The sequence below is a fragment of the Jaculus jaculus genome, chromosome 6 (genome assembly GCF_020740685.1).
Source record: "Jaculus jaculus isolate mJacJac1 chromosome 6, mJacJac1.mat.Y.cur, whole genome shotgun sequence".
Taxonomy (NCBI): domain Eukaryota; kingdom Metazoa; phylum Chordata; class Mammalia; order Rodentia; family Dipodidae; genus Jaculus; species Jaculus jaculus.
Window position 1 is genome coordinate 142,019,068 of NC_059107.1, and position 13,041 is coordinate 142,032,108.

The 13,041-nt window shown below is 45.4% G+C and overlaps 1 protein-coding gene across 36 annotated transcripts in view; it reads right to left on the minus strand.

The window, feature by feature from the left end:
- The window catches only part of Anks1b (ankyrin repeat and sterile alpha motif domain containing 1B), a 1,062,135-nt gene that overhangs the window by 25,038 nt on the left and 1,024,056 nt on the right, over positions 1-13,041 (minus strand). For all 36 annotated transcript variants that reach the window (XM_045152363.1, XM_045152361.1, XM_045152357.1 and 33 more), the window contains 3 exons: positions 10,288-10,299; positions 9,100-9,186; positions 756-893 (listed from right to left, as the gene is read on the minus strand). In XM_045152363.1, the coding sequence (XP_045008298.1) occupies positions 756-893; positions 9,100-9,186; positions 10,288-10,299 (237 nt within the window). The remainder of the gene's footprint in view (positions 1-755; positions 894-9,099; positions 9,187-10,287; positions 10,300-13,041) is intronic.

Below are 13,041 nucleotides of genomic sequence, written 5' to 3' on the forward strand. Positions count from 1 at the left end.
AGAAACTGATAGGCATTGGGAAGGAGTAAGGGAAGCTAGGAGATCTTTACTGCATTTTTGGTACCAGAGAAAGAAAGGAATTTCCGAGATCTGAGAAGTGAAGTTGGTGGTTGAATAATAACAGCTGAGATACCAGATTAAGTGTAGAGTTCTAACTTGAGTGGAAGATGGAAAATATAGAAAACCCAAGAAAAGCTAAGTCTGCCAAGATAGATGTATTTGGCTTTATGGGCTAACTTTCAACCTCTTAAAAAATCCCATGTTGAGGTGCTTCACCTTAGTACCTCAGAGTGTGATGGCATTTGAAGGGGGTGGCTTTTAATAAGGTCACTGGGTTACAATAAGGTCATTAGCGTGAGCAGTATTGCAATCTGATGAGTGTCCTCACAAGGAGAAAAACTTTGGACATCTATGTGCAGAGGAAAGACCACTTGAGGACCCAGTGAGAAGGTCATTATTTGCAAGTGAGTGAGCGAGCCAGCGAGAGAGAGAGAAAAAGAGGCCTCAGAAGAAACCAAACCTGTCCATACCTTGGTCTTTTGGCCTCCAGAAATGTGAGAAGAATAATTTCTGTTGTTTCGGCCACCCAGCTTGGGCTGTTTTGTTATGGGAACACGAGCAAACAAACACCCTTACTATATCTTAATATGTGGCAAATGAGTCAAGCCAATATGTTAATTGCAAGCTGAGACTTCAGTGAAATGTGAGCACATTTTAGGAACTGTTTTATCTGTCCAAAGAGAGCAGGGACTCACCACATCGAAGGCAGTAAACACATGACAGTAGTGGTGATTGGACTTCAGATCTTTTGTGATATAAGCAAACGTCGAGAGGTCTTCTGGGTCTTGGGCAGCGCAGGAGATGTTACGGATTTCATGCTCAGCAATTATATTCTGGAAGAAATGACGGAAATGACCATTGTTTTCCTTTGTGAATCACCCGTATCTTTTTAGAGTCAAGACAAATAATCTGGGAATCAGCTTCTTTCCTTCTTTCTAGAATATTCTAGACCAGTGTCACTCAAAGTGATTCAGTGCATTAACCATGGACCAAAGTATACTAGGTCTGGAAGGAATGTTTTCATTTAGTGAAAAACAACCTAAAAGCGTCACATCCTGGAATAGCTGCTCTTGCCAGGTGTTGTGCGTGGAGGCACGCTGGCTGGCAGACGCTTTTTTTAAAAAAACAGTAATTACTAAGCGCTTTACCATTTCCATTTCCCAAGTCCAGCTGTAGGGAGGCAGTCTTGCTTCCTGCTAATCTACTGTCTGGAAATGATCATCTGTCACTTTGTATGTCCAAGGGGAGTTGTGACTGCGGGAGGCTGTCCAAATCCCTGCCATGGTTCTAGCCCTCTGCTCTTTTCTTTGCATTTTTAGGTGATGGGATGGAACCCAGGGCCTTGCTCATGCTACAGAAGTGCTCTGTCGCTAAGTGACACCTCAGCTTCCCACCCTCCGTCTTGTACTCCTATATCCCCGGAGCAAAGGCATGTGTGGAACGTAGCAGGCAGGGGATGCCTCAGGAGTTCTCTTCAAGGTGCTGTGTGGCTAACTGGGGAGGACAAAGCAAACACCATGCTGCAGTGTTCAGGCCTCAGACGCCTTGGCCGATGCAGGGCCCTGCGGATGGGATGGGACAACTGAATGATGGTGTGGGTGTGGCTGTTACTGCCATTATCCTACAGGTGAGGAAACTGGGCTTGAGAGTTTCAAGGCCTCCCTACCCTCACAGGGAGGAGATCTGAAGTTGTTTGGAAAGCTATGGCTCCTTCAAGGGCACTGTATCTTCATACTCCCCCCCACCCCGCCCGCACTTCGTTTGCATTTTTCTCTCTTTCCATCATCAGTGTTTGTCTTTCCCCTTTTTCCCCATCCCCCTGCCTCTCATAATAACAAGTGGGGAGGAGGAGTGGCTTAGTACCATTGTCCTGAAGCACAACCAGGGAGTGACATCTCCCCTGCAAAATCTGCTAGGAACATCTTTTGATACACAGATGTATTTTAAAAAGAGAAAAAAAAAGTCTCATAGTAGTAAAATCATTTTTTTAAAATCTCGTAATATCTCACTTATGTCTTTTGCAGTCGTCATAGATCTAAAACCCCTCAATGCTTTAGAAACTCTAATTACTTTTTAATTGCATGCCTTAAAGACCCATTGGTGATATAGTGTTCCATTTCTGCCCATCAATGCCTAAACCACTTACAAAAGGTCTTTCCCTGCCAGCACCCCCAGACAGTGCTTCATGCCCCTCACCCCGTGGTGGGGGCGCAATTACAGAATTAACACATAAAAGAAAATTCAATGAAGACATCCTTCATTGTGGCCTTGAATGCTGACACTACATGCAAGTACTGTCAAAAATAACTCAACTTGAAATTGGAACCCCCTAAACCAGGACCATTTTAGTGCGAAAAAGCTTCCAAATGGAAGGTGGTGGACTTCTGCAGCCATTCAGGTAGCAGTTCTTCGAAACAGAAAACCGAATTTGGAAGCTGTGAATCTTTGCAAAGGATTTTAAGACATGCATAGTCTTTAAGGGTGCTGTGTTATCAGGTGTACCGAGTCTCCATCCTTGCTGAGTTGGGGCTGTTGCTGTGACCCTGGGAGTCTGGGTGGAGCTGGCTTTTCCCACGCAGGACCCACATCCAGCCAGCAAACACTGACTCCAGCTTCATCTCAGCTCAATTTTGTGTTTTTGAAAACCTTTGTCAGTCATAAGGTGGCTCATCTCCTTGGGGAGGTGTTATGGTGACAAGTACCCTGGGAGGGTGACAGCTTGAATCCCACAGGTCTTGTCAATCCACTCCATGCCACTTGGTAGTTTTCACTGGTGTGTGGCAATGCTGTGTCCCTGGGCAAAACTGCAAAGCAGATCAAAGGGCTCTTTGGTAACTTCTCGTGTGCTGTCTTCCTGACCCTTTTCAGGACTTTCTGGAGGTTTCCCTCAGCCTAGTGCTGGCTTAGGGAACGAAACTCAGGGTCTCTCCTATGCTAGGCAAACACTTCATTACTGAGCCGCAACCCTAGTCCAAGGAGGGCTTGGTCTGGCATCTGTGATACTTGCATTCCAAAATCAGCCTCCTTTCCTACTACCAAAACTGTCTCAGCTGGGAGGAATGCGGTCTACTAAAATGTTCTGTTCTCAGGTAGGAATATCTTCATAGAACTTAGTGATATATCCTTGGGTCTAGCCTATGGTGAGAACTGGGATCTCTGAGTGGAGCCGCTGCTCTCCACCGCCAGCATGTTCCACCACTGTGGGACGATGAAGACAGGTCTCCATCTGCAGGATGGATCCAAGTTCCAGGACTCCACAGCTGCGAGCTGTACTGCTAGATGGCTGACTTCCGTCTTGGAGAAGAGTCAAGGAGGACACCATTCTGTCCAGCTCCGGTCATGAATCAGCGTGGCTGCTCCACATGTGAAAAGGTGACATCATCATGAAGTAGTGTTTAGACCTCGGTTTATAATCAGATTCCTGCTATGTTATTAGTTTCCCTTTCTAAGCATGTCCTAAGGAGGCAGAGCCTTCTGAAGTCTCAGGAGAAGGGTAGGGGAGTGATCTCACCCCATTTTTTGGGATATACAATGTGGCAGCTTGGTGCCTTTCAACAGGGAGGGATTTTTGCCTGACCATTACCTTTCTTCATGATGAGAAACATCTGGAGAGGTGTCTGGCCAGCAAGTGTGGAACAGAATGATTTTGTGCAGCCAGGTAACATGGCAATTGTGAGAAAGGTGTGAGATTTCAAAGAGATTCAGCCCAGGGCACATCCTGCAATCAACACTCTTCCTCAGGCCAGGCTCTACCCTGGTAATTGACTGCAGTGGTCCCTCTAAAGAGGGACCAGGATGAAGGCGGCCACCCTGGCTGAGGGAGAACCGGAGAAGCCCTGTGGAGGTTCCAGTGCTGAAGACCATCAGATACACCCAGTGTGGTATCACTGGACTCCAAACTGCTTAGGAGAATTATGTGCATTTGTTAAGGAAAATGTTCTGATTTATTTTGTGCCTAAAAATTAGCATAATCAATGTTTGAAGTTGGTATTCAAATCGCTTCAGCCCTCAAAACAACTCAAGCAAAAGACAAACCTTGGCCCTGCACTATTTCCAATTCACTCAGAAGGAAGGCAGGGAGCGGGGGAGGGGTGGAGTTAGGCACAAGAAATCAAATGTGACCCAAATCTCAGTCATTCCTTGATGTGGGAAATGCATCACTTTTGGGAAGACCTGATGATCTGAAGAAAGGTCTGTCATCAGCCTGTACAGTCTTGAGGGCTAATCCCCCTGCCCCTGTCCCCCTCCGGAGCTGACTACTTTGTGTATTTATTAAAAGCTGAGTGAATCCTATAAGCATTTAGGACTAGATACATTTCAAGATCCATTTTAGATTCACGATCACTTTCTGCCTCTTCCTTCTTAAATCAGGATTAGTGACCTGTTTCCCAAGTTGCTAGGCAATCCACTTCCACTTTTATCACTAGGTGCCCCACCCTTGCCCATGAACCCAGCCAAAGCAATTTGTTTATTAGAATGAAATGAAAGGAATGCTTTACTAGCGGGTTCATCTTTCACATACTCTAATGGGGGCTAATAGGAAGGGAAGGGCAATTAACATAGCATTAATTATCCATTGTCCTTTACCTGTGGAGTAATAGAAAAGGCACTGTGTTAGGGAGTGGGAACATGAAGTCCTTCTCCACGACCAGCAGGCCATGAGACTGTGGTCAGTGCTCAGTGAAGGCATGGAGGCCTGTAGGTCTTCTAGCTGTCCATGTGGACCGGACAACCCCACCTGCTTCATTTTATCAGAAACAGGCAAGGTGACACAGGGCCAAGAAAAAAGTAATGGAATCACATTGAGGTGTGCCCTAGCCCAGGCTTGGTGGCCACTACTGTCTGGAGTGATGAGATCTTTAGCCATGCTTCCATTTCACAAATCCCTCACCAAAGCGACCCACCAAAGCAACACTTGCCTGTGGGGGAAATCCAAGGTGACGACGGAAAGCAAGACTCTGGTGTTTCCTAAAAGGTCTTTCCTAAAGACTCTGCGCACCTTCTGCAGGCTGGAGCAGCCCTGCTTCTGACACTCGGCCCTCTCCAGTCTAGCCTCACCTGCTCAGCCTCATGCTAGTGTCGCTGTTGCCCTCTAAATAGAGCCTCTCTACTCGACTTTACACACAACAAACACAACACCATCTCTCTGAGTCACCCACTCTCTCTGTATCCCCTGTCATCTAGGGGGAGATCAGTTACATAGCCAGTTGAAATGAATGTCCTCCAATTACTTAAAGAGCCAGGAATGTGACTCTATAGTCACAGAGAGCTTGCCGACACCTGCTAGCATGTGTACTTTGCACTAGATGATGAAAACATGCCTGGGACTGTACTGTGAGAACTTGAGAAATATTCTTTATTAGGATTTTTGTTTATGTATAAAATTATTATTTGCATATCTGCCTGTGCTGATTCTTCCAAAAAGTGCTGACTGGTGAGCGGAGGTCTATGGATATTCATGTCATCATTGGAGGTTACATCAGAAATGTCTCCTAGAGGTACAAGAGCATCAATGGGTGCATGTCTCCATGTATCTGTATGCAAAACGCAGCAGAGCCACAGAGGTCTCTCTTGCTGCACTGATGGTGGACAGTAGGTCAGAGAGGATGTTATGAATATAGCGGCGGCCAGCTGTACCATCACCAGATGATGGAAATGACCTTTCAGACTGTGGCATCTTCCCTAAACTCATAGCCCACGTTCAGATATTGTCAGAATCCACCCACACAATATTGGGCCCATCAATGTCCCATCGTGGATGATGGAGGAGATCCCATTCCTCCCTGAGGAGTTACTGGCAGTTAATGTTTGTTAGGGGGGAATGGGAGACAGTGTATAGTCACTGGTAGGACACACATGCTCTGGTAAATAGTTCCCTACCTGTGCCTAAGCAGGCAACTCAAATTAAACTTACTGGGTTATACCCACACATAAGAAAAAAAAAAAAGACATCGAAATGGAAGAGGGACTAGTTAGAAGAAGAAGAAGTGGTTCACTGGAAGGGGACTGGATGGGGCATCAACAGAAGATAATGCGGGCTGGAGAGATGGCTTAGTGGTTAAGGCATTCATCTGCAAAGCCAAAGGACCCTGGTTCGATTCCCCAGGACCAACGTAGGCCAGAAGCTCAAGGGGACATATGCTTCTGGAGTTTGTTTGCAGTGGCTAGAGGCCGGGGCGCACCCATTCTCTCTCTGCCTTTCTCTCTCTCACTCAAATAAGCAAATAAATAAAGCATATTAAAAAACAGAAGATAACGGGGGCCGCCGAGATGATTAGCAATTAAGGCCTTTGCCTGCAAAGACTAAGGACCCATGTTCTCTCCAGGTCCCATGTACACCACATACACAGTGACGCAAGCACACAATGTCGTGCATGTGCACAAGAAGGCACATGGAGTCTAACTGCAGTGCCTGGTGGCCCTGGTGTGCCAATTCTCTCTCTCTCCCCTGTTAAAGAAAGGCCAGTCTGTTGGGCTTGCCTGAAAGGGGGGGGGGGGAAGGGCAGGCAATGGGAGGGGAATAAGATCAAAATACATTATATACATGTTTAAAAATTGTCAGTCTCTTCCACTGAAGCAAATGGGGTACAGGCAGTTGCTCTGGGTGAGGGGGCACAATTTAAATGCCGAAGCTTTTCTTTCAATTTAGATAACAGAGGATAGCAATGGTTTCTGTGATGAATGTTCCACAAAGTTTTAGAATCTTTTAAATGACTTAGTCTGATTTAAGGATAAGGTAATTTTATGTACCAGGAACTAAAGTCTCCAAGAAAGAAAAACAAATCATCCGGGAATGTTCTGATTTGAGTTGCTGCAATTGTAATTTGACAACAATAGTCATCAGCACAGCACAGCACTGCTGAAACCGTCATTACAGATACGGCATCTTAACAGACTTGGGCGATCCTCAGCCAGCATGACAGATAATGCCCTGCCACAGGTTTTCTGCCTGGCTGTCAGAATTTTTCTGAAAACTGGGAAGTTCCTTTTCAAAGTAATTTTGGGGGAGCCTGAACTTGTCCAACTGTTGCTGCAACAGTTTTCTTACAGAAAACCAATTAGAAGGAGGTTTAACAGGTTGGCTTAGAAGCTTTGGTTTATCGTAGGTACCAAAGAGTCGCTGCCCACGAGACTTCTCCCTGGCATTGCAATTCGGTTGCTTTGGGCCTATGTTCCTGTGGCCGAAATTCATCTGTTTCATGACTTTCCAGGCTTTTTCTCCAAAATGGAGTGGTTCTAAGGGCAGGTTTCTATGGGCCAATGCAGAAAACAAATGCTGTTGTTAACAAGTGGTGATCATCTCACTTCTCTTCTTTCTACACTGAAACGATGAGGGAATAAAACACATAGGCCTTTATGCTTTTGTGAGGAAGAGCCAGCCATTGGGTTTTGAGATTTATGGAGAGTGAGAGCTGCCACACCTAAGCTTTCATTGTCAGCACCAAGATTCTGTGGTCTTGGTCTAGAAAGGAACCCTAGCAGGCTTTTCAAGTAAAACATAACCCACTTGGCCACACTTGTCCTCAGAGCTGCCAACAGAGCCCATGGTGAGGACAGAGACAAAGGACAGCCTGAGCTACTTTTCTGATCATGTCTCTCAAGAAAACAACCAGCTGAGACTCTCTTGCAGCCCAGTGGCTGGGGAAGAAAGGCAGTTATTGAATATGACAAGTCATAGAGCGTTCCTTACATTGGGTATCTGTGACATGTATCAAGGCAGAGGACAATCGCTTCCTGCCTGGCCTTCTGGCTATGATCAAGTGCAAGGTGAGGGTGTCTATGTCTCTGGAGACATAAAGACAGATGTCCCAGACCTTCTTCTTCATCCTCTGGTGAAGGGATGATGGTATTATTGCCTTTTCATTCTATGATTGTTTTTTTTCCCCCCAGGAAGTTAAAAGCTTTATTTGGCTTGTAAAACCCTATGTTACAAAAGCATGCTTGGAGCAGTGTGGGAAGACAGGATGCTGTCCCTGGACAGGAATCAGCAAGGACCACCTCTGGAACTGATGGTGACCCCCTCCCCCGGGCCAAGATCCAGGTGGACCAGCAAGCCTGGTGATCATGCAAGTGTGATAGCTACCACCACCCATGGTGCCTGGCCTGGCGATGCTGCAGTCCTTGGCAGCCTGGTGTCCTCACTCTGGAGGCTGCTGGCCCCCGGGCCAACCATGGTTATAGTGCCAAACATAGTAGTTGAGCATGGTGGCAAAGGCCAGCCAGAGGCAGAGCAGGCAGGCAGCTGGTGGACTCGCTTGATGTCAGGCCATGGTCGTGGTGGCTGCTGCCCTACAGATGAGCCAGAGGTCTGCCAAGGCCTGACTCATCTGCCGGCCCCAAAGAAGATGGGGGGCCACGTTCAGTTCAGGACAAGCTGGCCAGTGCAGTGACACAGGGACCCAGCCTCCTATATGGACACCTTGCAGCTCTTTGTAGACCATGTAGGAGCCGTAGCCCATGACTGAGTACAGCATGCCCCAGACAGGAGCCAGGGCCCAGTGGGGCAGGTGCCAAGAGGGTTTCTTCAGCCATGCACAAAATAGGCACCCACAAAGCCACCCCACCGCCATGATGGCCGCTAAGCCTGCTGTTCCAGAAAGTCAGACTCAAGAGGAGGCTCCATGACACCAGGGGAAAACAATGGCATGAGGAGAGGGTGGACATCGCCTCCTGGCTAACATCAGCTGGACAACAGCAGCAGAAGAGTGTGCCCAAGTAATTTTTTTTTTTTTTTGCCTCAATGTTGTTTAGGTCCAAAGGGATATGCCAGTTAAGTGAACCCAGTCTATTACCAAAGACATCATCAAAAAGTAAGAGCGAAATATGTATAGAAATTACAGATCACGACCCCCAAATAAAATGTGCCTTTGTGTGCATGCGTGCGTGTGTGCACGCGCACCATTTACAGTTATAGGTATGAGTAGGTAGCCTGACAGTGAGTGGTGAAGGTGAGGTGCGATGCAATGGGGAATACTGGGATTTTAGATCACAGACTGAGGACTACTTGGTGCTTAAACCAAAGAGAGGTGTGGCACCCACCTTATTTGTTGCATCAATAAATTTGACTCCTTTATATGAGACGGAAAGAATAATAGTAGGGACTTTCTTCATTTGCTCTGTAGACTTCTGAAATTAAAATTAGAAAGCTGTTAGAGCAGTGTGTGTTGCATGGCAACTGAAGCACATAATTTTTCTTCCTGAAAGATAAAAATGAACTCAATCTGAAACACACACACACACACACACACACACACACACACACACACACACCCCTCAAATCAAATATAATCAACTATAAATGGCCATCTCTTTCATCTTGTCATTGGCTATACTTTCGGTTTATAAGGTCTGCCTTGTTCTTGAGGTCCCAGAAACACTGGCCCTATTGATTCCCATGGGTGCAAGAGCACTCTTTGTCCCCAACACCAGTGGGAAGATGATGGGCTATGTGGCCGTTCCTTTGGCAAGAGTTAAATCATGTCACCTTTAACTCCCAGAGATGCATTTGGCATCAACAAAATATATGCCATCACTGCCCCTCTTTCCTAGTCATCTTTATTCTTCAAGGCATGGGGAATGTTTGGGTATGAACTTTAAAACAAGGAATATAATACATAACTGTGGAGCTGGGTAGATTGCTCAGTGGTTAAAGGTAAAGCCTCCTGGCCCAGGTTTGATTCTCCCATGTACAAACCAGATGCACAAAATGGTGCATGCATATAGAGTCCATTTGCAGTGGAAAGAGGCCATGGCACATCCATACTTTCTCGTAAATAAATAAAATACAAAATAAAGTTAAATTAAAAAACACATCACTGTAATTTTTTTCTTAAACTCTTCCCTATCCGCAGAAGTTGATAGAATATTTTATAGCAGAATCACATGTGACTGCATAGGATTTCACACTGCTCTATGACAACCAAGCCCTCCAGGAGCAGTGCGTACTTGAAGCCATAGCAACATGCCAGGCAGAACAGGCAGCCTGCTTTACCGTGTAGAACTGCTGTACCCCGCAGGCTAGCTCTCACAATAGACGCTCGCGTTGGCTTAGCACACACGGTATGCAGCTTCTTTGGTTTTATTCAGCTGCAAGAAGTTTCTCTGTAATTTGGTATGCGCCTTCTCTGTTTAGTCTCCTCATCTATCACCAGTTACCAACAGCCTTGCTCACTTCATTTTCTCCCATGAATACTCTCAGTCATCCTTCAAACATCAAGGAGAACTTACCTGACAGTTAGCCTGATGGATTTTCCAGAGAAGACAGGTGGGAACATAATGGGAGAGAAAATGCATGAGAAGGTGTGAGAGAGGAAACCATTTCACATTCACCAACAGTACACTGTCATTAAAAAGTAAAGGATGTCACAAAAGAGAACAGATGTTACAGACAGAAGCAGATGTGGTGGGACTGTTATTTTAGAAAGCTCTGTGGGCTTTCACGGTTCTGCCTCTGTTTCTCTTTCCTAGTTTTCAGTCTGTTTACTGCACTGTACAGTCTCAGGACTGACATGCAGGGAACTTCCGCTCTGAGCTTTTGACAACCAGCTGTCTTGTGTATATTTAGGGGAGATAGGAAAAAGATAGGAATTTTCTTGATTTATTTATATTCCTTAATGTTCCATTCTAAAAGTTTGAAATGTGACCAAAATTAAAGAAGGCTTTTTATTGGATGAGGAATGAAACTCATTAAACTCAATTGTGGTGTAATTATATTACATCTTTGGTGTGACCATTGAAAAAGACCTTATCTGCTGTCCTCATTTTTGTATTGACACATCTTTCTGAGAACTATTATACCTGTTTCAGAGACAAAAGAATGTCCAGACCATTATTTAATATTTATTGTTCCATAGATTTTGTAAAAAGAAGCTCTCTTAAAGTGTGTTTTTAAAAACACTTTATTTATTTATTTGAGACAGAGAGAGGGAGAGATAGAGAGAAAGAGAGAGAGAGTGGCTTCTAGCCACTACAAATGAACTCCAGACACATGTGCCACCATGTGTACCTGGCTTATGTGGGACCTGGAGAATCGAACCTGGGTCCTTAGGCTTCACAGGCAAGTGCCTTAACCTCTGAGCCATCTCTCCAGCCCTCTTAAAGTGTTTTAACTAGCTTTTAAATTACTTAGATTTGTCAATCTTCTTTTGCAGTTGCCAAAAAGAGATGTTATGAAAAGAATGTAATGTTACATACTTTCATGTTCTTAATGCTTCTCCCAATCTCTTCATAATCATGTGTGGGGCAAAGGCAGGACTAGAAGAAAGGGCGTGCTGTGTGCTGGGTTTAAGGCAAAGTGTGTCTAAATTCTGTGACTAGAAAGGGCTGGGCAGCACAGGCAGTCTTTGGGTTGACTGAGCTGTGTGTGAATAACTCTTTGCAAAGCATAACAATGGGTCTCAGCAAGTCCCTTTGCTCATCTCTTGCCATAAACACTCTCCCAGGCAGACCTATTTGCAACCTGAAACAACATATAGCTACATGAAGATGAAAACACCAATAATTTATTTCGTATTAAGAAAAACCTATTTGTCATTTGTTCAGCAGTTGAGAGGGTCTTTTTTGTTTTCCAGGCAACCTACTGGAAAAGCTAGGTGTATATAAAGCTGTGTGCCCATGCAATGGTTGAAAGTAGCCTCCTTGGTGTTGAGAATGTTTCTGGTTCTGCAACTGGGTTCAGTGGAGAAGAGCGCTGGGTGGACGTCTATCATGGGGGAAGGAGGGGGAGGGGCAGCAAGGGAGCCATGTGGGGCCCTTCTCGGCCTGGCTGAGTATAAACAGCCACAGTGCTGTGCTGGCCCACGCAACAGCAGAGAGATGCAGAGTGCTTTCTGGAGTAGTGAGCAAGGAAAGTTCTACTTTGTATGAGAGAGCAAAGCAAGTATCATCCATCCATCCATTCATTCATTCATCTTCATTGTTATCAAGCCTGAATGCCTGCTGGGGGAGAATGAGCTGCCTTTGAAAGGATGAGTAGCCACTCAAGGGGCAAAAGAGAGATAGAAGAAAGGCTGTGTTAGCAGTGGCGTCAACACATGCATGCACTCATGCACCTACACATGAGAAATACTGAGGTAAATTTAGGTATAGGAGGGAAGTACAGTAGGTTTGGAAGGAGGATCCACTGGAAGCTTTTAAAGCTTTTCTTTCTCTCTTCTTTTTATTTTTTTATTTTTGGTTTTTCAAGGTAGGGTCTCACTCTAGCCTAGGCTGAGTGAATTCACAATGGAGTCTCAGGGTGGCCTCGAACTCACAGCAATCCTCCTACCTCTGCCTTCCGAGTGTTGGGATTAAAGGTGTGCGCCGTCACCACTCTCGGCAGTTTTAAATTTTTTTTTGTTCATTATTTATTTATTTATTTGAGAGCAACAGACACAGAGAGAAAGGTAGATAGATAGCTAGATAAACAGATAGATAGATAGATAGATAGATAGATAGATAGATAGATAGGTAGGTAGATAGATAGATAGATAGATAGATAGATAGATAGATAGATAGATAGAGAGGGAAAGAGAGAATGGGCATGCCAGGGTCTCCAGCCACTGCAAATGAATTCCAGACGTGTGCGCCCCCTTGTGCATCTGGCTAATGTGAGTCCTGAGGAATCGAGCCTCGAACTGGGGTCCTTAGGTTTCACAGGCAAGTGCTTAACTGCTAAGCCATCTTTCCAGCCCCGGCAGCTTTTTAAAGCTTTTAAGCAAGGGGCTGACAAAATAGAGTGCCTTCTGGAGGTCATATGGAAGACCAGGCTGGATGAGGGAAAGAGGAAGCTATTCTGCAAATCCAAAGGATTTTATTAGACTCACAGTGTGAAATCCCTGGCTGTAGTGACATCCAGAAAGATGTGTTGCCAGCTATATTAAGGGGAGCTTTGGGAGTTCGAGGGAAGCAGGCAGAGAAGAGGAGTCTGTGGCTGTGCTTTGCACAGTGAGAAGGAATGAGAGCTGGGACAAGGGACAAGTCAGGACAACTTTTCTTAGATAA